This window comes from Salvelinus alpinus, chromosome 17, assembly GCF_045679555.1.
Source record: "Salvelinus alpinus chromosome 17, SLU_Salpinus.1, whole genome shotgun sequence".
Classification (NCBI taxonomy): Eukaryota; Metazoa; Chordata; class Actinopteri; order Salmoniformes; family Salmonidae; genus Salvelinus; species Salvelinus alpinus.
Genome location: NC_092102.1, coordinates 13,382,757 through 13,407,122, shown reverse-complemented (window position 1 = coordinate 13,407,122; position 24,366 = coordinate 13,382,757). Strand labels below are relative to the sequence as shown.

The 24,366-nt window shown below is 45.5% G+C and overlaps 1 protein-coding gene across 1 annotated transcript; it reads left to right on the top strand.

The window, feature by feature from the left end:
• Nucleotides 1–1,609: 1,609 nt before the first annotated feature.
• LOC139542181 (ceramide kinase-like) lies at nucleotides 1,610–21,090 on the top strand. Its single transcript, XM_071347290.1, has 13 exons — nucleotides 1,610–2,102; nucleotides 3,368–3,466; nucleotides 4,594–4,731; nucleotides 5,081–5,209; nucleotides 5,416–5,479; nucleotides 5,760–5,905; nucleotides 6,129–6,203; nucleotides 6,881–7,033; nucleotides 10,497–10,602; nucleotides 16,841–16,944; nucleotides 17,232–17,428; nucleotides 17,636–17,922; nucleotides 20,612–21,090. Exons 1-13 carry the CDS (start codon nucleotides 1,976–1,978, stop codon nucleotides 20,730–20,732), a joined length of 1,746 nt encoding a protein of 581 aa, XP_071203391.1. The 5' UTR covers nucleotides 1,610–1,975; the 3' UTR covers nucleotides 20,733–21,090.
• The last annotated feature ends 3,276 nt before the right edge of the window (nucleotides 21,091–24,366 follow it).

Genomic DNA, 24,366 nt, shown 5'->3' with positions numbered 1-24,366 from the left:
ACTCAATAGTCCATGCTTTCTGGAAATGCTATATGATATAAATATAATCATCTGAACCCTCCTTCTATACAGTCCTTTCCTAAGACTCACTCATCCTTGTTGCACTGGCAGGCACATATGGTAGCAACAGTTGCTACACACTACTTAGGAACAGTAAGAGGAACTACAGAATTCACATGGTAGTCCGTGGTAGTACTAGAGTACAGACGGTCAAATATATTGGCATCAGGGCCGACTCCAGGCATAAGAAACATAACCGGCCCCAACCCCCAATTTTTTGTTTTGTTATTATTATTATCCTTTTGGGGGGAACTCCGTCAGGGTCTCAATTTACCGTTGAGAGTTAGAATAGTAGAATACACAAGTTAGAAATTTGGCTGTGCATCAGCAGTTTTTATCTTGTTTTGTCAATCACTGATAGTCACTCAATCAGCTAAGCAGTTAACAATATTTAGATTGGTAAGTTAGTCTAGCCTGTTATCTAAACTTGTAGTAATCATGGCCAAATACCGACCCTCCAGGGTTTTGTTAGTCACTCTCGCTCAGATAGCATGGCATAAGTCATGGCAAAATGGGTAGAATTGCAGGACATTTGCTTTAAGACTGCGCAAATGTCTCTCTGTCCCATTGCAAAATGAGTAGAATTGCATGAAATTCATTATAAAATTGCTAAATGTTTTCTCTGCCCAATGGCAAAATGTGTAGAATTGCAGAAAATTTTCATTAAAACGGAAAATTTCTCTCCGCTGTCAAGAGCGGGTGCACTAAAGGCTAGAGCAGGCCGTGATTGGTACCGTGGCCCTTTTCTAATGGAGTGCAATGGAGCCAAATGTTGTTTTCTCTTATCAAAACTGGTTGAATTGCTCTTTTTACCCTGTAGGCACCTACAACATTCCACAGGTGAGAAAAATTACACAGTAAACAAGAGAAAGTACAAACAAATTAATTATACTTTTTTGGGAGGGATAAAGAAAATATGCATGTTCCTGCCAGTGATGTGTTTCCACCCACAACAAAAAATCTGTGTGTGATGAAGTAATACACACAAAATGTAATTTTTTGCTTAAGTTTTCATGTACCGTGGTTAATGTAATGGAAATATAGCTATTGAATGTAACAGGGAAAACTGTGTTACCTGGCGCAAGCAGGATGAGCTACCATAAATCAAGTGCAAATCAAAATTCTCCGCAATCTATGCACAATGCTCATTCAAAAATGTTGCTAGCATTGGCAATAATCAGTGCAATACCAGAGTATTATGTTGATTAAAACATATAAATAGGCTTATTAAGTCAACATCATAGGCAACTTCTCAATTCAATGTGCATTCAAGTTCAGACAGTTTAGGCAATAAAGACTAGACCTGGCTTTAGAAAGAAAACAAGGCTTATGAAATGTATTAATTCATACAGAGCATTTAAAAGTGACTAAAGAGTCAAAGGAATCCAATATTTTGACATGACAATTTATGCGAATTAACCTGCAGCACAGGTTTCAACATCCAATCAGAGAGCCTCATGCAAATGTTGCAGACAGGTGAGAGATGGAGGGAGGGATATAAGGAAAACAACATATTTTTTAGAACAGCATTCTACCTGTCACTGACAAACATGTTACTGTAAAGGGAGGGACTTTACAGATACTGAAAAGTTTTGCTGGCGGGTCTAGTTCCCTATCTTTTTGGTCTTATCAGAGCTTTATGGTATCTGAACAACACTTAAGATGTAGGCCATCATTGTAAATAAGAATTTGTTCTTAACTGACTTGCCTAGTTAAATAGAGGTTACATTTAAATAAAAAAGACAACGAGACATTGTTCTCAGAATGGAGCTGTTATCTTGAGAGTTCATCAATTGCATGGAATTATTGGAGTAATGTGTAGAATACGTTGTTTTACCCTTGCCGACATTCTTCTGCGATAGTGAGATAGACAGGATTGTAGTTCTCTATATATGTTTATAGAGATACATGTAGTATGGACGTAGATCCAGTATGGTTGGAGTCCAGTCTATGGGTCGGTAAGAAACGTTACCGGGCAGCACTTACTGGCTGGCACCTCAACTGGACTGAGCTTGATAAGAAGAACCGCGATAAGAAGACCGGTGAGTGCCTTTTATCCTTTTATCGATCACTTTCATCATGCACGGCATCTATGCGACTCGCTCTCTTTTTTAATGCGCACATTTCATTATATACATTTCTTTAAAATAAAAATGTATATAGTGTGTGTCTGTGTTATATAAGTGTGTCTGTGTGTGTGTGTGTGTGTCTGGCTTATATAAGATTTATATAGGATTTTATCTTAAATTGCCTGGTAATAACTGCATAACAATCTCCTTCACTCTGAGATTAAAGGAAATAAAAGGAACACTTGAGTAGCCTCATATAGTATGATTCCATCACACCAGCGTTACCAGTGCTTGTAAGTAGAGCGAATTTGTTCTATGCGCCACTAACAGAAAGTCACCAAACCTGTCTTGGAGACAACATGCAAGTGGAGACTGATATAGACAGGCTACATGTTAGTGGTAAAATGTAAAGAGTTATTTAAACAAACAAAAATAATTAGATCAATTTTGTATGTAAGTTAGTAGGTTAGTAAGTAGTGCGTGTTTTTACCCAAATTTTTGCATAAAGAATTGTATAAACAGACATTATTAGTCACTGTACTCATGAAGAATGTTCCTTTTCCAGTAAAGGTGAATTACAAGTTATACAGCACCAACACGAAACACAACTTACAGATAACTTAACACAGTCAAAACAAAGAAAACACATGCACATGCACATGCACGCACACGCACACAAATCAAGAGTCACAAGAGCATTATTAGGTTAAAGCTTTTTGGGCGACCTGACCAAATGTACATAGAAATATGAGCTATAGATCTGTCATTTTCATTAAAAGCAAGTCTAAGAAGTGGTAGATATGTTCTATGTGCGATATTTCTATGCTTCCCATTCTTAAAGGTGCAATATGTAGAAATTGCTCTGCCATTTCCTGGTTGCTAATATACTAATAGTTTGCCTAATTTCAGTTCATTGTACCATCTAAACCATTGTGAAATATATTTTCAATAAGCACGTGAATTTGGTAGGGTCGCTCAAAAAGTTACCTATTGCAGTACGTTTCGTTTTTTGCTCTTTTACTTTCGGTTTTGTACACCAGCTTCAAACAGCTGAAAATACAACATTTTTGGTTATGTAAAAGTCATTTCACAGCGGTTTAGATGGTAAAATGATTCTCTACACAATTACTGCTTGTTTTGTCACAAATTAAAATTAGGCGAACTAGGCGATTTCTGCATATTGCACCTTTAAAGGCCAAATATCATAATGGTGTGTGTCTGTCTGTCTGTGATCACAGTTTCAGTACCAGTATCTGAGGTTATTGGTGTGGAGGAGGGGCGTGTGCAGGTTCTACCCCAGAGGTCAGTAGCTAAAGACACAGACAGAGAATTCACAGGTGAGTTATGTTACTACCCCAGGTCAGAGACATGAGCGGGGCCAATATTAAACACAATACAAAATCCAACTAAAACAAGTTATTTGTAGGGGGAAAAGTCAGTGAAATGTGCATATAAAGAGTCAATGGGATAATCAGTAACAACAATAATCAAGGGTAAAAAATAACCAGACAATGGACAATAACAATAATAATGGCATAGAGGACATGTGCAGGTTGGTCTGTCAGACACTGTCCCTCATTTTATGGCAGGCAGCAATGTAGGGCGCTGCCAATGCACAGCTCTCTGCGTCTTCCCCCAACAGGACAGGTAACCTATTCTCATCAGAGAGGTCTTTGAAACCTTGAATAAAGATTTCAAATTTGGGGAAATTACACTAATTGTTTTGTCAGGAAATGCAGCTCCATCTCAGGTTCTACTGTGGTGCAGTGGTTGCACAGCCTTTCTTCTACAGGGAGACAGGTTTTCCTGTGTCTATCCTTCTCAATGGCAAGGTTGTGCTCACTGAGCCTGTACTTTGTCAAGGTTTTTCTAAAGGTTCTGATCAGTCAAATGGTTTGCCATGGTGTACTGTCGATTTAGGGCCAGATAGCACAGCATTTTGCTTTGTGCTTGTGTCTCCCAATCGGTAAGGTACTTATATTTTGACTGTGTTGTAATTAGGTTTATTTTGATTGATCTTTCTCGCTCTCTCTCGCTGACTCTCTCAATCGAAAGGGCTTTATTGGCATGGGACACATACTGTATGTTTACATTGCCAAAGCAAGTGAAATAGATAATAAGCAAAAGTTAAATAAACAATCAGAAATGAACCGTAAACATTACACCCACAACATATTATGGCTATGTACAGTGTTGTAACAATGTGCAAATTGTTAAAGTACATAAGGGAAAATAAACATAAATATGGTTTTTATTTTTTCTTCACTGGTTGCCCTTTTCTTGTGACAACAGGTCACAAATCTTGCTGCTGTGATGTCACACTGTGGTATTTCACCTAATAGATATGGGAGTTTATCAAAATTGGATTTGTTTTTAAATTCATTGTGGGTCTATGTATTCTGAGGGAAATCTCTCTCTCTTTCTCCCCCTCTCTCCCCTCCTGACTGTGTGTCCTGTTCTGCAGTGTTCTATGTGAAACGCAGCAGCAGCAGTAGGTCCTATGGGTTGTTATGGCGCCTGGGCAGGACCCAGTTCTGCTGTCCCAGTAGGGACCTCAGAGACCAGTGGATGACCCAGCTGAGGATTGCCCTCAAAACACACAGTAAGGATAACTTCACTTGTCCTGAGATAAGACACCAATTAAATTAAATGTAACAATTCAACCGTATTTATTCCCTTAGGTTTAAAGGCAATGCAAGATCATGTCCTCCAGTATTAATATTGTAGTAGGATGTCCCTTGTGGGCATTCGTACTTATCCACTACATATAATATACTATACAGCCTGACTTTATGGCCCATAGACACAGGCATACTTTTATTTACACATGCTTATGTAGTGTGAATGTCTGCCTTCTGTCGTTTCTCATGTTTCCTCCTCTCTGCCTCTATTTTTCCTTTAAATTTGCTCTCTTACTACCGATCTGTCCATCCTCTCATCTCCTCTCCCAGGCCCCTCTCGTCCTCACAGGTTGTTGGTGTTCATCAACCCGTTTGGAGGAAAGAAACAAGGGAGGCAGATCTATCACTCTCTAGTGGCCCCACTGTTTGAGCTGGCAGGTATCAGCTCTCATGTTGTAGGTGAGACCCATGTGAGACAATAGTAATGCCGACAATCCTGTGACTTACTTAAACTGGTATAACTGGTAGTTAAGTGTATTTTGTCTATAGAAGGCGCATTGAAAGTGCATTGTGTGTTGATATTGGCATGATTATGCTCATACTAACATGGTCTATTGCTGTATTTCTAGTAGTAAAACAAATTCTGATTGTTTTTTGTCATTTAGTGACAGAACGGGCCAACCAGGCGAGAGACCACATACTGAAGAAAGACCTGACTGGTTTCGATGGGTACGTCAGACATTACAATGTTGTCATGTAAACAGTAACACTATGGCAGCCAGTCAGACCCACACAAAACAATCTGTTAATAATATTAAACTGGGGGTATGTCCCAAAAGTCTACTATTTGGCACCCTATTCACTATATAGTGCACTACTTTTGACAAGAGCCCTATGGTGGGTTCTAGTGAAAAGTGGTGCACTGTGTAAGCAATAGGAGGCCATTTCGCACATACCTGGGATTGGATTGAATCACATCACTGACTGTTAATGTTTGTCTCTACCTCAGTGTAGTGTGTGTGGGCGGGGACGGAATTTTCAGTGAGCTGCTGCACGGTGTGATTGGCCGAACACAGCAGGAGGCAGGGCTATCGGAGCATGACCCCTCCCTTAAGCTACAGTCATGTGATCTTCACATTGGCATCATTCCTGCAGGTGAGATAGACATTATTGGTTAAAAATTAAAGCCATTTGGGTGATATAAACATTTCTGACTCAATTTTTTGCATCTCTCCTCACATCTTCTCCCACCTTCTTCTCAAAATTTCAGAAGGAAGTGTATGTTCTCTTCGTGTCCTTCTGAAGTTTTGAGGAGGCGGTGAGGAGGGAGGACACTATAGAGTTGTGTCCGATATGAGTCTGTGTGTTCTCTCCTCAGGCTCTACAGACTGTGTGTGTTTCGCCACTGTGGGAGTCAACGACCCAGTGACCTCTGCTCTGCATATTATCATTGGTGAGATATGATCATAAATGAACACATTTATTAAAACATAATAGCACATTTTAGATGACATTGTAGTTGACTTTGTTATACAGTATCATCTACAACTCTGGTGTTGCTTAAAATCATTTTAGCCAACTTAACAGAATCGCTTTACTGGAGCCATATGCAACCACTTTGGCAGTCATAAGCAGCAACACAATTTTACAAAGGCAGGGTTGTGATGTTCATGCCAATATTCAAAATCATGATCTAAACCAGGGTTGTCAAACATAAGGCTCGCTGGCTGGATCCGGCCCACGAGGGGGTCCAAACCAGCCCGCGGTCGTTTGAGTAAAACATATTTTTTAATAAAATATTTTTTAGGGGAGGGGAAACAAACTCAATATCCTTTAAATTACTAAAACCAAATCGAATCTGTGCAGAAATGATAATTGACCTTACAGTTTGACTGTCCAGCTCGCTAATAATCTCTGAAAGGAAAGCTAGAGAGTCAGGGAATATAGAAAACTCTCAAAATGATGGATAGAGGACTAGTTTTATTTTATTGACTAATATAACGCAATATAACGCATTTTCAGTGCGGCCCTCTGGACCTCGTTGAAGAACAAATGCGGCCCCCAGGGCAAAATGAGTTTGACGCCCCTCTAAACCCTCCTTGTCCTTCACCTTCCCACAAACCATTGCAGGAGACTCTCAGCCTCTGGATGTGTGTTCTGTCCACCATCGCTCGTCTCTGGTGCGTTACTCTGTGTCTCTGGTGGGGTACGGGTTCTATGGTGACGTGCTGGCTGAGAGCGAGAGACACCGCTGGATGGGGCCTCTCAGATATGACTACTCAGGTACATATGTAATGGAAAATTAAAGCAATAATACCCGAGGAGGTTTGCATTCATGTGATTATTGGCACAATGTGATGCGGTCACTATGTATGAGGCGAATGGTCTAATATTGCAGACATATCATAGATGGTGCCTCACAGACAGGACTACTAAGTTAAACTGTATATGGAATGTGACTCAAGTATATGAAATGGAACCTAAAGCAGAGACATGTCATTATATTGAGTTGTTACTGCAATACTTCTTAAAGGGATTGGTAATTCGGGATTTCTTTGAATTGGCTCACGAAACTGCCTCTAACGTCCTTCATACTGGACACAGAGACATTAAAATAGAATCCATGAGTTCATCTGACTCTGGGGAAGTAGATAAAGGGACCCATTGCCAAAATCCATAAGTATCCCTTTAAACACTGTCTGCTAGACCAAGGTGGAGGTCAGAGGGTATTAACTCTCTTACCACAACCTACAAACTAATTACACCTTAAATCAATGTTCAGTCAGAAACAAATATCTCACATCACCTGTGTCCCACATAAACCTGAAATGTCTTTATATGTATCACTACTATCAAGCTCTAAGAAGTAAGTCACGTCTATTATGTCAAGCTGTATCAAGACATAATATTCAAATATATACAGTACCAGTCAAAAGTTAACACACCTACTCATTCCACGGTTTTTCTTTATTTGGACTATTTTCTACATTGTAGAATAATAGTGAAGACATCAAAACTATGAAATAAAATTGCCTTGATGGCAGCTTTGCACCCTCTTGGCATTCTCTCAACCAGCTTCATGAGGAATGCTTTTCCAACAGTCTTGAAGGAGTTCCCACATATGCTGAGCACTTGTTGGCTGCTTTCCCTTCACTCTGCGGTATAACATTTACATTTACATTTAAGTCATTTAGCAGACGCTCTTATCCAGAGCGACTTACAAATTGGTGCATTCACCTTATGATATCCAGTGGAACAACCACTTTACAATAGTGCATCTAACTCTTTTAAGGGGGGGGGGGGGGGGTTAGAGGGATTACTTTATCCTCTCCTAGGTCTTCCTTAAAGAGGTGGGGTTTCAGGTGTCTCCGGAAGGTGGTGATTGACTCCGCTGACCTGGCGTCGTGAGGGAGTTTGTTCCACCATTGGGGTGCCAGAGCAGCGAACAGTTTTGACTGGGCTGAGCGGGAACTGTACTTCCTCAGAGGTAGGGAGGCGAGCAGGCCAGAGGTGGATGAACGCAGTGCCCTTGTTTGGGTGTAGGGCCTGATCAGAGCCTGAAGGTACGGAGGTGCCGTTCCCCTCACAGCTCCGTAGGCAAGCACCATGGTCTTGTAGCGGATGCGAGCTTCAACTGGAAGCCAGTGGAGAGAGCGGAGGAGCGTGGTGACGTGAGAGAACTTGGGAAGGTTGAACACCAGACGGGCTGCGGCGTTCTGGATGAGTTGTAGGGGTTTAATGGCACAGGCAGGGAGCCCAGCCAACAGCGAGTTGCAGTAATCCAGACGGGAGATGACAAGTGCCTGGATTAGGACCTGCGCCGCTTCCTGTGTGAGGCAGGGTCGTACTCTGCGAATGTTGTAGAGCATGAACCTACAGGAACGGGTCACCGCCTTGATGTTAGTTGAGAACGACAGGGTGTTGTCCAGGATCACGCCAAGGTTCTTAGCACTCTGGGAGGAGGACACAATGGAGTTGTCAACCGTGATGGCGAGATCATGGAACGGGCAGTCCTTCCCCGGGAGGAAGAGCAGCTCCGTCTTGCCGAGGTTCAGCTTGATGTGGTGATCCGTCATCCACACTGATATGTCTGCCAGACATGCAGAGATGCGATTCGCCACCTGGTTATCAGAAGGGGGAAAGGAGAAGATTAATTGTGTGTCGTCTGCATAGCAATGATAGGAGAGACCATGTGAGGATATGACAGAGCCAAGTGACTTGGTGTATAGCGAGAATAGGAGAGGGCCTAGAACAGAGCCCTGGGGGACACCAGTGGTGAGAGCACGTGGTGCGGAGACAGATTCTCGCCACGCCACCTGGTAGGAGCGACCTGTCAGGTAGGACGCAATCCAAGCGTGGGCCGCGCCGGAGATGCCCAGCTCGGAGAGGGTGGAGAGGAGGATCTGATGGTTCACAGTATCAAAGGCAGCCGATAGGTCTAGAAGGATGAGAGCAGAGGAGAGAGAGTTAGCTTATAACTCATCCCACCCATCTCAATTGGGTGAGGTCAGGTGATTGTGGAGGCCAGGTCATCTGATGCAGCACTCCCTCACTCTCCTTCTTGATCAAATAACCTTTACACAGCCTGGAGGTGCGTTGGGTCATTGTCCTGTTGAAAAACAAATTATAGTCCCACTAAGCGCACACCAGATGGGATTGTGTATCGCTGCAAAATGCTGTGGTAGACATGTTGGTTAAATGTGCCTTGAAATCTAAATAAATCACTGAGAGTGTCACCAGCAAAGCACCATCACACCTCCTCCTCCATGCTTCACTGTAGGAACCACGCATGCGGAGATAATCCATTCACCTACTCTGCATCTCACAAAGACATGGCAACAAAAAATCTCAAATTTGGACTCATCAGACCAAAGGACAGATTTCCACAGGTCTAATGTCCATTGCTCATGTTTCTTGGTCCAAGCAAGTCTCTTCCTATTATTGGTGTCCTTTAGTAGTGGTTTCTTTGCAGAGATTTGACCATGAAGGCCTGATTCCCGCAGTCTCCTCTGAACACTTGATGTTTTGTCTGTTACTTGAACTCTGTGAAGCATTTATTTGGGCTGCAATCTGAGGTGCAGTTAACTCTAATGAACTTATCCTTTGCAGCAGAGGTAACTCTGGGTCTTCCTTTCCTGTGGCGGTCCTCATGAGAGCCAGTTTCATCATAGCGCTTGATGGTTTTTGCAAATGCACAAATTTTTCACATTGACTGACCTTCATGTCTTAAAGTAACAATGGACTGTCATTTCTCTTTGCTTATTTGAGCTATTCTTGCCATAATATGTACTTTTACCAAATAGAGTTATCTTCTGTGTACCACCCCTACCTTGTCACAAAACAACTGATTGGCTCAAACGCATTTAGAAGGAAAGAAATTCCACAAAGGAACTTTTAACAAGGCACACCTGTTAATTGAAATGCATTCCAGGTGACTACCTCATGAAGCTGGTTGAGAGAATGCCAAAGAGTGTATATTTTGATTTGTTTAACACTTTTTGGGTTACTACATGATTCTATATGTTTTACTTCACTATTAGTCAACAATGTAAAAAATAGTAAAAAAATAAAGAAAAATCCTGGAATGAGTAGGTGTGTCCAAACCTTTGACTGGTACTGTGTATACATGTTACATAATAATTATTAGAGAAAATACATCCTCTCTCCCTCTGTGTGTTTAGGTCTCCATGTGTTAACAGTATGAGTTCGAGACATATGATGGCTGCTAACACCACTCTTCCCCCAGGTGCTATGGTGTACCTAAGTAACAGGAGCTATGCAGGCGTAATTCAGTACCTACCAGCAGACTCCCAGCTCTCCAACCCCAGGGACAATACACGCTGCCTCTCTGGGTAACAACTAACTATATTTCTTAGAGAATAAAGACACTCACTGCCTGGTACAAAGATCCAAAACAACAAACTGGTAGTTACAGCAGATGAGGCTGATCAAGGGATGAAGGAAAGGATGGCCCTCTTTACCTGTTAAAGACGTAGCACATGCTCCTCTGATTGAGAGAGTGCATTCTTGACCGCATATTGATAAGCTCAGCATTAACAACTCACTGATGGTAACAGAGGGGGTTCTGATATCGCTACCTATCTCTGTCATGTTTTGTCTTTGATCATCATGTCTTGTCCCTGTGCTTCCCTCTGCTGGTCTTATTAGGTTCTTTTCCTCTTTCTCTCCTCCTCCCTCTCTCCCTCTCCCGCTCTCTCTCTCTATCGTTCCGTTCCTGCTCCCAGCTGTTTCTCATTCTCCTAACGACCTCATTTACTCTTTCACACCTGTCCCCTATTTTGCCCTCTGATTAGAGTCCCTATTTCTCCCTCTGTTTTCCGCTTCTGTCCTTGTCGGATTCTTGTTTGATGTTTGCTGTTCCTGTGTCCTTGTTCCGCCCTGTCGTGTTTTTGCCTTCTTCAGATGCTGCGTGTGAGCAGGTGTCTATGTCAGCTACGGCCTGTGCCTTCCTGAAGCGACCTGCAGTCTGTGGTCGCGTCTCCTGTCGTTCCTCTCTACTGACGAGAGGATTTCAGTTTCCTGTTTTGGATTTACCTTTGATATATCCAGGAGAATCATTGTTTGTTTGATACTGGAATAAAGACTCTGTTTCTATTACGTCGCTTTTGGGTCCTCATTCACCTGCATAACAGAAGAATCCGACCAAGAATGGACCCAGCGACTACGGATTCTCGCAACACTGCCGTCGAGATCCAGGGAGCAATGCTCGGCAGACACGAGCAGGAATTGTCTGCTGCTCGTCATGCCGTTGAGACCCTGTCCGCTCAGGTCTCCGATCTCTCAGGACAGTTTCAGAGTCTTCGTCTCGTGCCACCAGCTACTTCCTGGTCTTCCGAGTCTCCGGAACCTAGGGTTAATAACCCACCATGTTACTCTGGGCAGCCCACTGAGTGTCGCTCCTTTCTCACCCAGTGTGATATTGTGTTCTCTCTCCAGCCCAACACATACTCAAGAGAGAGAGCTCGGATCGCTTACGTCATATCACTCCTTACTGGTCGGGCTCGGGAGTGGGGCACAGCTATCTGGGAGGCAAGGGCTGAGTGTTCTAACGTTTATCAGAACTTTAAAGAGGAGATGATACGGGTTTTTGATCGTTCAGTTTTTGGGAAGGAGGCTTCCAGGGCCCTGGCTTCCCTATGTCAAGGTGATCGATCCATAACGGATTACTCTATAGAGTTTCGCACTCTTGCTGCATCCAGTGACTGGAACGAGCCGGCGTTGCTCGCTCGTTTTCTGGAGGGACTCCACGCTGAGGTTAAGGATGAGATTCTCTCCCGGGAGGTTCCTTCCAGCGTGGACTCTTTGATTGCACTCGCCATCCGCATAGAACGACGGGTAGATCTTCGTCACCGAGCTCGTGGAAGAGAGCTCGCGTTAACGGTGTTTCCCCTCTCCGCATCTCAACCATCTCCTCCCACCGGCTCAGAGACTGAGCCCATGCAGCTGGGAGGTATTCGCATCTCGACTAAGGAGAGGGAACGGAGAATCACCAACCGCCTTTGCCTTTATTGCGGTTCTGCTGGACATTTTGTCATGTCATGTCCAGTAAAAGCCAGAGCTCATCAGTAAGCGGAGGGCTACTGGTGAGCGCTACTACTCAGGTCTCTCCATCAAGATCCTGTACTACCTTGTCGGTCCATCTACGCTGGACCGGTTCGGCTGCTTCCTGCAGTGCCTTGATAGACTCTGGGGCTGAGGGTTGTTTTATGGACGAAGCATGGGCTCGGAAACATGACATTCCTCTCAGACAGTTAGGGAAGCCCACGCCCATGTTCGCCTTAGATGGTAGTCTTCTCCCCAGTATCAGATGTGAGACACTACCTTTAACCCTCACAGTATCTGGTAACCACAGTGAGACCATTTCCTTTTTGATTTTTCGTTCACCTTTTACACCTGTTGTTTTGGGTCATCCCTGGCTAGTATGTCATAATCCTTCTATTAATTGGGCTAGTAATTCTATCCTATCCTGGAACGTTTCTTGTCATGTGAAGTGTTTAATGTCTGCTATCCCTCCTGTGTCTTCTGTCCCCTCTACTCAGGAGGAACCTGGTGATTTGACAGGAGTGCCGGAGGAATATCATGATCTGCGCACGGTCTTCAGTCGGTCCAGAGCCAGCTCCCTTCCTCCTCACCGGTCGTATGATTGTTGTATTGATCTCCTTCCGGGGACCACTCCCCCTCGGGGTAGACTATACTCTCTGTCGGCTCCCGAACGTAAGGCTCTCGAGGATTATCTGTCTGTTTCTCTCGACGCCGGTACCGTGGTGCCTTCTTCCTCTCCCGCCGGAGCGGGGTTTTTCTTTGTTAAGAAGAAGGACGGTACTCTGCGCCCCTGCGTGGATTATCGAGGGCTGAATGACATAACGGTTAAGAATCGTTATCCGCTTCCCCTTATGTCGTCAGCCTTCGAGATTTTGCAGGGAGCCAGGTTCTTTACTAAGTTGGACCTTCGTAACGCTTACCATCTCGTACGCATCAGAGAGGGGGACGAGTGGAAAACGGCGTTTAACACTCCGTTAGGGCATTTTGAATACCGGGTTCTGCCGTTCGGTCTCGCTAATGCTCCAGCTGTCTTTCAGGCATTAGTTAATGATGTACTGAGAGACATGCTGAACATCTTTGTTTTCGTTTACCTTGACGATATCCTGATTTTTTCACCGTCACTCGAGATTCATGTTCAGCACGTTCGACGTGTACTCCAGCGCCTTTTAGAGAATTGTCTCTACGTGAAGGCTGAGAAGTGCGCCTTTCATGTCTCCTCTGTCACATTTCTCGGTTCTGTTATTTCCGCTGAAGGCATTCAGATGGATCCCGCTAAGGTCCAGGCTGTCAGCGATTGGCCCGTTCCTAAGTCACGTGTCGAGTTGCAGCGCTTTCTCGGTTTCGCTAATTTCTATCGGCGTTTCATTCGTAATTTCGGTCAAGTGGCTGCCCCTCTCACAGCTCTGACTTCTGTCAAGACTTGCTTTAAGTGGTCCGGTTCCGCCCAGGGAGCTTTTGATCTCCTCAAGAAGCGTTTTACATCCGCCCCTATCCTTGTTACTCCTGACGTCACTAGACAATTCATTGTCGAGGTTGACGCTTCAGAGGTGGGCGTGGGAGCCATTCTGTCTCAGTGCTTCCAGTCTGACGATAAGGTCCATCCTTGCGCTTACTTTTCTCATCGCCTGTCGCCATCGGAACGCAACTATGATGTGGGTAACCGCGAACTGCTCGCCATCCGCTTAGCCATAGGCGAATGGCGACAGTGGTTGGAGGGGGCGACCGTTCCTTTTGTCGTTTGGACTGACCATAAGAACCTTGAGTACATCCGTTCTGCCAAACGACTTAATGCACGTCAAGCTCGTTGGGCGTTGTTTTTCGCTCGTTTCGAGTTCGTGATTTCCTATCGTCCGGGAAATAAGAACACCAAGCCTGATGCCTTATCCCGTCTCTTTAGTTCTTCTGTGGCTTCTACCGACCCCGAGGGGATTCTCCCTGAAGGGCGTGTTGTCGGGTTGACTGTCTGGGGAATTGAGAGACAGGTAAAGCAAGCACTCACTCACACTGCGTCGCCGCGCGCTTGTCCTAGTAACCTTCTGTTCGTTCCTGTCTCTACTCGTCTGGCTGTTCTTCAGTGGGCTCACTCTGCCAAGTTAGCTGGCCACCCCGGCGTTCGGGGTACGCTTGCTTCTATTCGCCAGCGGTTTTGGTGGCCTACTCAGGAGCGGGACACGCGCCGTTTCGTGGCTGCTTGTTCGGACTGCGCGCAGACTAAGTCAGGTAACTCTCCTCCTGCCGGTCGTCTCAGACCGCTTCCCATTCCTTCTCGACCATGGTCTCACATCGCCTTAGACTTTATTACCGGTCTGCCTTCGTCTGCGGGGAAGACTGTGATTCTTACGGTTATCGATAGGTTCTCTAAGGCGGCACATTTCATTCCCCTCGCTAAGCTTCCTTCCGCTAAGGAGACGGCACAAATCATCATTGAGAATGTGTTCAGAATTCATGGCCTCCCGTTAGACGCCGTTTCAGACAGAGGTCCGCAATTCACGTCACAGTTTTGGAGGGAGTTCTGTCGTTTGATTGGTGCTTCCGTCAGTCTCTCTTCCGGGTTTCATCCCCAGTCCAACGGTCAAGCAGAAAGGGCCAATCAGTCGATTGGTCGCATATTACGCAGCCTTTCGTTTCGAAACCCTGCGTCTTGGGCAGAACAGCTCCCCTGGGCTGAGTACGCTCACAACTCGCTTCCTTCGTCTGCTACCGGGCTATCTCCGTTTCAGAGTAGTCTTGGGTACCAGCCTCCTCTGTTCTCGTCCCAGCTCGCCGAGTCCAGCGTTCCCTCCGCTCAGGCTTTTGTCCAACGTTGTGAGCGCACCTGGAGGAGGGTCAGGTCTGCACTTTGCCGTTACAGGGCGCAGACTGTGAGAGCCGCCAATAAACGTAGGATTAAGAGTCCTAGGTATTGTCGCGGTCAGAGAGTGTGGCTTTCCACTCGTAACCTTCCCCTTACGACAGCTTCTCGCAAGTTGACTCCGCGGTTCATTGGTCCGTTCCGTGTCTCTCAGGTCGTCAATCCTGTCGCTGTGCGACTGCTTCTTCCACGACATCTTCGTCGCGTCCACCCTGTCTTCCATGTCTCTTGTGTCAAGCCTTTTCTTCGCGCCCCCGTTCGTCTTCCCTCCCCCCCCCCCGTCCTTGTCGAGGGCGCTCCTATTTACAAGGTACGGAAGATCATGGACATGCGTTCTCGGGGACGTGGTCACCAGTACTTAGTGGATTGGGAGGGTTACGGTCCTGAGGAGAGGAGTTGGGTTCCATCTCGGGACGTGCTGGACCGTTCGTTGATTGATGATTTCCTTCGTTGCCGCCAGGGTTCCTCCTCGAGTGCGCCAGGAGGCGCTCGGTGAGTGGGGGGGTACTGTCATGTTTTGTCTTTGATCATCATGTCTTGTCCCTGTGCTTCCCTCTGCTGGTCTTATTAGGTTCTTTTCCTCTTTCTCTCCTCCTCCCTCTCTCCCTCTCCCGCTCTCTCTCTCTATCGTTCCGTTCCTGCTCCCAGCTGTTTCTCATTCTCCTAACGACCTCATTTACTCTTTCACACCTGTCCCCTATTTTGCCCTCTGATTAGAGTCCCTATTTCTCCCTCTGTTTTCCGCTTCTGTCCTTGTCGGATTCTTGTTTGATGTTTGCTGTTCCTGTGTCCTTGTTCCGCCCTGTCGTGTTTTTGCCTTCTTCAGATGCTGCGTGTGAGCAGGTGTCTATGTCAGCTACGGCCTGTGCCTTCCTGAAGCGACCTGCAGTCTGTGGTCGCGTCTCCTGTCGTTCCTCTCTACTGACGAGAGGATTTCAGTTTCCTGTTTTGGATTTACCTTTGATATATCCAGGAGAATCATTGTTTGTTTGATACTGGAATAAAGACTCTGTTTCTATTACGTCGCTTTTGGGTCCTCATTCACCTGCATAACAATCTCAAATATAAGGTCCTGAAAGAAAATAATTGCCTTCGATTTCATGGTACCTCAACCATCCCAGCCCAGTGGAGAGAAACTGTTCTGGGAGCTAGGTTAAATCATCAGAAGGCGAAAGTGACACAGCCTCAATTGCCTCAGTTACAGTCACTTCCACCTGCAACAGAGACCCAGGTGTTGGGTGTACATCTGTACCTTAAGGAGGGCAGTTCCCATGCCAACGTAGAGCAAGCTGATCCGGAAGAAAGGAGAGACAGCACCTCCTTGGGAGAGGATAGAGACGCTGGTGTCTGTGAAAGAAGAGTGTAGCCTACCTCTGTGAAAGACTATACCCAATGTCTTTTGTCTGAAATAACTGCCCCACGGTCTGTGAGGGAGTGTAAGGGACTGTGAGATGCTACAGTACAGGACGCTGGTGTCTTTGACAGACTGTACCTATCTTTTGTATGTGATGGATAGCTACCCCCAAGGGTCTACGAGGGAGTGCGAGTTGATGATACACATATGAATGGAATGTATGGCTGTCAGGAACATGTGCTGTTGTTACATCACTGGGTATATTACACTATACCTATATCATGTGTAAAACAAGTAATAGTTGGTAATCTGTGTGTTCCAGGTGCAGTGTGTGTTCTAATGGCACAGAGAGACTGTTCCCCCACTCTCCAAGTGCTAGTTCCCTCTACAGCTCCCACCTCAGTCAATTCAGCAGCGACACTGAGGGTAAGGCCCTTACAAACAGTCTATAAAAAGTCTACACAGACGACTGTAAAGTCTACACAGTGTACACCCAGTCTACACACATCCGATGTAATGCATGGAGGTGGTTCAATGAACCACACTGTGGTGGTGAGTAACTTTGCCTGAGACCGGAAGTCTTATGTTTGCTCTCAGAGTTAATGCCTAGGCTTTAGCTCAGTGGGCTAACAGTCTTGTGGCATGCAGGAGAGCAGAGTTCAAACCCTGGTGTGTCACAGAACTTCCTCTGCTCTCTCTGCCCCGTGCTGCAGGTGAGTGGGTGAGTGTGGAGGGCCGGTTCAGGGCTGTGTCGCTCACCTGTATGTCCAGCTCCTGTCCTCGCAGTCCCCTGGGCCTGTCCCCCTCCGCACACCTGGCCGATGGGACAGGTGACCTGATCATCGTACGGGACACACACCCCTTAGGGTTCCTCACCTTCCTACACAGACACACCAGCACACAGGACCAGGTGAAGACCACCTCAGCGAGGCCACAAGAAATGTAGCCAGACTAAAAATCCAAACCCTGCAGCCATGATTGCTAGCTACATTTCTATTGTACGTGGACTGGCTTGCCAGGCTTCAAGTACTGCACAGCAGTATAGAAATATCAGTTATCTGAGACAGAAATATTTCAGTAGATGCATAAATTATCTTTCCTATCTGCTGTATTTTAGTTTGACTTGCCGTTCGTGGACGTCCACCGAGTGAAGGCAGTACGCTTTTCTTTCCCTACCGGAGAAGAGAAGGACAAGGATGAAGAGAGGGAGAGAGTGAATGATGGAGGGATGACGGAGGAAGGAAAGAGACCAAGCCGAAGCAGTTCCCACAAGCACCTGGTAGAAAGAGGAGAGGAGCGAGGGCAGAAAGACTTCCTGTGTGGTTTATGCTGCAGTAAGGCTCCTACAGTGTCTGTGTGGAACTGTGACGGAGAGATACTGCCTCACACTGAGATCTCCTGCAGGTAAGGGATGACTCATCAGATCATGTCAATCACTACTTATTGGCTTACCTGACATTAAAGATTCAGTGTACATTTAGTAGTCTGCTTTAGGCATTATCTGGAGACTCTACTAACCCTTTAACCCTCTTGACTCAAAGTCTAGCTCAAACTGTTCAGACTAGACAGACAATTACGTGAAAAGTAACTATTTTGGCATCCTCTCATGTCTGACAAACACGGGGGGCTGACAATAGCCTATCTACCGCATATGTGAACGACCGATAAAGGAGTTATCAGTGGACTGTGACGCAGCCCATGCAAAAAAACAGGAAGTCTCTAGAGTAAACACACAGGGTTTTATAAAATGTGATCTATTATATTAACAAGATGGTAGACTGACCACTCTAAAACAAACAAAGCATTATAAAACTTCTATCCAATAAAATAAGCCTAACCTATCAAAATAGTAATTCACTTTTATCTTGACCAAATTCGACAGTCTCTCATTGGCCTAAAACTCGGAATTTGACCCCTTGCTTAAAATCAAATCAAATTTGATTTGGCTCTTGCTTCATAAACAACAGGTGTAGACTAAACAGTGAAATGCTTATTTACGGGCCCTTTCCAACAATGCATAGAAAGAAAATAGAGAAGTAATAGAAAAGTAGTAACACGTAATAATAAATACACGAGTAACGATAAATTGGCTATATACACGGGGTACTAGTACTGAGTTGACGTACAAGGGTACGATGTAACTTGAGGTAGATATGTACATAAAATTAGGAATAAAGTGACTAGGCAATGTAATGGGCCGTACGCATTACCCTCTGTAGTGCCTTGCAGTCGGATTCCAAGCAGTTGCCATACCAAGCGGTGATGCAGCCAGTCAAGATGCTCTCAATGGTGCAGCTGTAGAATTTTGAGGATCTGAGGGCCCATGCAGAATCTGGTCAGCCTCCTGAGGTTGTAGAGGAGTTGTCGTGCCCTCTTCACGACTGTGTTGGGGTGTGTGGACCGTGATAGATCCTAAGTGATGTGGACACCGAGGAACTTAAATCTCTCGACCCACTCCACCATCAGCTCCTTTGTCTTGCTGACATTGAGGGAAAGGTTGTTGTTCTCTGACCTCCTCCCTATAGGCTGTCTCATCGTCGTCAGTGATAAGGCCTACCACCGTTGTGTCGTCAGCAAACTTAATGATGGTACTCCCTGTTCACCCACCCAGTCATGGTTGAACAGGGTGTACAGGAGGGGACTAAGCACGCACCTCTGAGGGGCCCCCGTGTTAATGGTCAGGGTGGCGGATGTATTGTTGCCTACCCTCACCACCTGAGGGCGGCCCATCTGGAAGTCCAGGATCCAGTTGCAGAGGGAGGTATTCAGTCCCAGGATCCTTAGCATATGATGAGCTTAGAGGGCACTATAGTATTGAACGCTGAGCTGTAGTCAATGAACAGTATTCTCACACAGGTGTTCCTCTTGTCCAGGTGGGAGAGGGCAGTGTGGAATGCAATAGAGATTGCATCATCTGTGGATCTGTTGGGGCGGTATGCCAATTGGAGTGGGTCGAGGGTGTCTGGGTTGATGGTGTTGATGTGAGCCATGACCAGCCTTTCAAAGCATTTCATGGCTACAGATGTGAGTGCTGCAGGGCAAAAGTCATTTAGACAGGTTACCTTGGCGTTCCTGGGCACAGGGACAATGGCGGTCTGCTTGAAACATGTAGTTATTACAGACTGGGTCAGGGAGAGGTTGAAAATGTCAGTGAAGACACTTGCCAGCTGGTCAGCACTTGCTCTGAGTACGCGTCCTGATAATCCATCTGGCCCTGCAGCCCTGTGAATGTTAACCTGTTTAAAGGTCTTACTCACATCGGCTATGGAGAGCGTGATCACACAGTCCTCCGGAACAGCTGGTGCTCTCATGCATGGTTCAGTGTTGCTTGCCTCGAAGCAACAGAAGGAATTTAGCTCGTCTGGTATGTTCACATCACTGGGCAGCTCGCGGCTGGGTTTCCCTTTGCAATCTGTGATAGACAGCGTTGTAGGATTCGATTTTAGTCCTCTATTGATGCTTTGACAGTTTTATTGGCTCGTCAGAGGTCATAGCAGGATTTATTAGAAGCGTCCAGATTAGTGTCTCGCTCCTTGAAAGTAGCAGCTCTAGGGAAGGGATATACCTAGTCAGTTGCACAACTGAGTGCATTAAACCGAAATGTGTCTTCCACATTTAACCCAACCCCACTAGCCTTTAGCTCAGTGCGGATGTTGCCAATCCATGACTTCTGGTTGGGATATGTATGTATAGTCACTGTGGGGACTATGTTGTCGATGCACTTATTAATGAGTCCGGTGACTGATGTGGTAAACTCCTCAATGCCATCGGATGAATCCAGGAACATATTCCAGAATCGCCTCTCCCCTTCTAGTTTTATGTAATAAAACATTATTACGTCAGCACTCTATTGAGGGCACTACTGAGCTGAGCAGAGTTGTATTGCTCTGGCCTGGTAATACATACACCATAGTAGCTGAAATCGTGCTGGAAAGGACTTTGTGAGAAAAAAAATTGGAGCCAGCACAGTATTGTTAGGATCAGCACGATAGTTTGAAGTGTCAATGCCACGTTTTCCAACTCTGACCCTGTCCTCATTTCTCTTGTTGTCCTGTTCCTTCCTTCCTTCCCTCCCTCCCTCCCTCCCTCCCAGGGTTCATGGTCAGCTGGTACGTCTGTATGCCCGGGGCATTGAGGACAGATCAGCCACGCCCACCAGGAAGTGCCAAGACGGACACAGGAACTGCAAAGGGAGATGTGTCCTCAACTACTGAGGAAGGCTGAGTTAGGGTCCGTTCACACTACTTGCAGAGAAAAACACTATGCCAGAGATGACGACATTAATGATTGGTATCAATGATTTTGCCGACCAATGAAATGGCTTCCTTTCTGTTTCCAGTGTAAATATTTCAATACCAAAGTCTTAAGATGGAGATTTGAATTTGAAGGCAGTTCAAGGAATACTTTTTTCTACATAAAATGCCTTGATGCCAGTAGCCTATGACATCTTCTATGACATTGTCTTCTGTAAATGTGTTATGTTCACTTGAGCAGTTTTTTGCAGTTATGAAAATGTTGTACACACAACAATTGAAAACCTAATAAATGTACACACCTTTTTACTATGCAGAATGTTGAGCTTCCACATGATTTATTGTTTATGGTAGAACTGACATCCCTCTGGCTTAACAATGACATTTACCTGAGGAATTTGTGGCTTTGTATGTATACAATAGGACAAACCTGTTTTTCTTGAATCTTAAGATCATCTCCTTGAAGCACAGTGTTGATCTAAGTAGCAGAGAAGCAGGGCAGATGAACCAACAAACAAACATTCCACTCAGTGCGGCTTGATGAATCAGCTATTGTCATTGTTAAGTCAGTAACATACATTTGGGGTCTTTCAGTCCTTCTCCTTCCTCTGGCGCTTCCAGCCCCAGAAGTCAGTCAGTCTGTCTGTGTCTGTTTATTGGTGAAATGACTGGAGCAGTGTGTGTGTGTGTGTGTGTGTTTGCGTGTTGTGTGTGGGCTGTAGAGTGAAGGAATACTCAGAGCTGGGCCATATACCTGGAGAGAGAGGAACAGAAAATGGTGTCAGTCATCAGCCAATCACAGCGGAGCAACTTACGCCTAGACCAAGCCTGGACTGAGTGATAGAAAAATGATACAATGAAAAAAAAATTCAACCTGAGACCTGAGCCTTGGCTCATTTTCTGTGAAGAACGTGTAAAAGAACACATTTTCATTGAGTACACACTGTGCACCCCCTACACATTTATATTACATATGTGGTGTTCGGGTCCACTGTAGCTGAAAATAAGAAAAAAGTTTGTTGTGTGCCCTTGTCTTCCTCCTCCCTGGGCCTGCTGTTTCAACATAGCACCAAGAACCTGTCTGTGTCACGACTTCCTCTGAAGTCGGTCCCTCTCCTTGTTCGGGCGGCGTTCGGCGGTCAACGTCACCTGCCTTCTAGCCATCGCCGATCCACTTTTCATTTTCCATTTGTTTTGTCTTTGTTTTACACACCTGGTTTCAATTCCCCAATTACATGTTCATTATTTAACCCTCTGTTTTCCCCATGGTTTTTGTGCGTGTTTGTTTTATGTATTTCGGTCCTATTGTGTGGGCTTGGTATTACTACATGTATTTTGCCTGCAGAGTTCTGTTTTACTATCCAGGTCTGTTCCCAAACAATTTGAACTTCTACTTTTAAAAATCCACCTCTCTAAAAACAAGTCTCTCACCGTTGCCGCCTGCTATAGACCACCCTCTGCCCCCAGCTGTGCTCTGGACACCATATGTGAACTGATTGCCCCCCATCTATCTTCAGAGCTCGTGCTGCTAGGCGACCTAAATTGGAACATGCTTAACACCCCAGCCATCCTACAATCTAAGCTTGATGCCCTCAATCTCACACAAATTATCAATGAACCTAACAGGTACCACCCCAATTCCGTAAACACGGGTACCCTCATAGATATCATCCTAACCAACTTGCCCTCCAAATACACCTCTGCTGTTTTCAACCAAGATCTCAGCGATCACTGCCTCATTGCCTGCATCCGTAATGGATCAGTGGTCAAACGACCTTCACTCATCACTGTCAAACGCTCCCTGAAACACTACAGCGAGCAGGCCTTTCTAATCGACCTGGCCGAGGTATCCTGGAAGGATATTGATCTCATCCCGTCAGTAGAGGATGCCTGGATATTTTTTTTAAAATGCCTTCCTCACCATCTTGAATAAGCATGCCCCATTCAAGAAATTTAGAACCAGGAACAGATATAGCCCTTGGTTCTCTCCTGACCTGACTGCCCTTAACCAACAGAAAAACATCCTATGGCGTTCTGCATTAGCATCGAGGCTAGCTTTTTCAAGCAGAAATTTGCTTCCTGCAACACAAATTCAAAAAAGTTCTGGGACACTGTAAAGTCCATGGAGAATAAGAACACCTCCTCCCAGCTTCCAACTGCACTGAAGATAGGAAACACTGTCACCACCGACAAATCCACTATAATTGAGAATTTCAATAAGCATTTTTCTACGGCTGGCCATGCTTTCCACCTGGCTACCCCTACCCCGGTCAACAGCACTGCCCTCCCCTCTGCTACTCGCCCAAGCCTTCCCCATTTCTCTTTCTCCCAAATACAGTCAGCTGATGTTCTGAAAGAGCTGCAAAATCTGGACCCTTACAAATCAGCCGGGCTAGATAATCTGGACCCTTTCTTTCTAAAACTATCTGCTGAAATTGTTGCCACCCCTATTACTAGCCTTTTCAACCTCTCTTTCGTGTCGTCTGAGATTCCCAAAGATTGGAAAGCAGCTGCGGTTATCCCCCTCTTCAAAGGGGGGGACACTCTTGACCCTAACAGCTACAGACCTATATCTATCCTACCCTGCCTTTCTAAGGTCTTCGAAAGCCAAGTCAACAAACAGATTACCGACCATTTCGAATCCCACCATACCTTCTCCGCTATGCAATCTGGTTTCAGAGCTGGTCATGGGTGCACCTCAGCCACGCTCTGGTTTCTCTAATGATTGCCTCGCCTGGTTCACCAACTACTTCTCTGATCGAGTTCAGTGTGTCAAATCGGAGGGTCTGTTGTCCGGGCCTCTGGCAGTCTCTATGGGGGTGCCACAGGGTTCAATTCTTGGACCGACTCTCTTCTCTGTATACATCAATGATGTCGCTCTTGGTGCTGGTGATTCTCTGATCCATCTCTACGCAGACGACACTATTCTGTATACTTCTGGCCCTTCTTTTGACACTGTGTTAACAACCCTCCAGGCGAGCTTCAAGGCCATACAACTCTCCTTCCGTGGCCTCCATTTGCTCTTAAATACAAGTAAAACTAAATGCATGCTCTTCAACCGATCGCTGCCTGCACCTGCCCGCCTGTCCAACATCACTACTCTGGACGGCTCTGACTTAGAATATGTGGACAACTACAAATACCTAGGTGTCTGGTTAGACTGTAAACTCTCCTTCCAGACTCACATCAAACATCTCCAATCCAAAGTTAAATCTAGAATTGGCTTCCTATTCCGGAACAAAGCATCCTTCACTCATGCTGCCAAACATACCCTTGTAAAACTGACCATCCTACCAATCCTCGACTTCGGTGATGTCATTTACAAAATAGCCTCCAAAACCCTACTCAATAAATTGGATGCAGTCTATCACAGTGCCATCCGTTTTGTCACCAAAGCCCCATATACTACCCACCACTGCGACCTGTACACTCTCGTTGGCTGGCCCTCGCTTCATACTCGTCGCCAAACCCACTGGCTCCAGGTCATCTACAAGACCCTGCTAGGTAAAGTCCCCCCTTATCTCAGCTCGCTGGTCACCATAGCAGCACCTACCTGTAGCACGCGCTCCAGCAGGTATATCTCTCTGGTCACCCC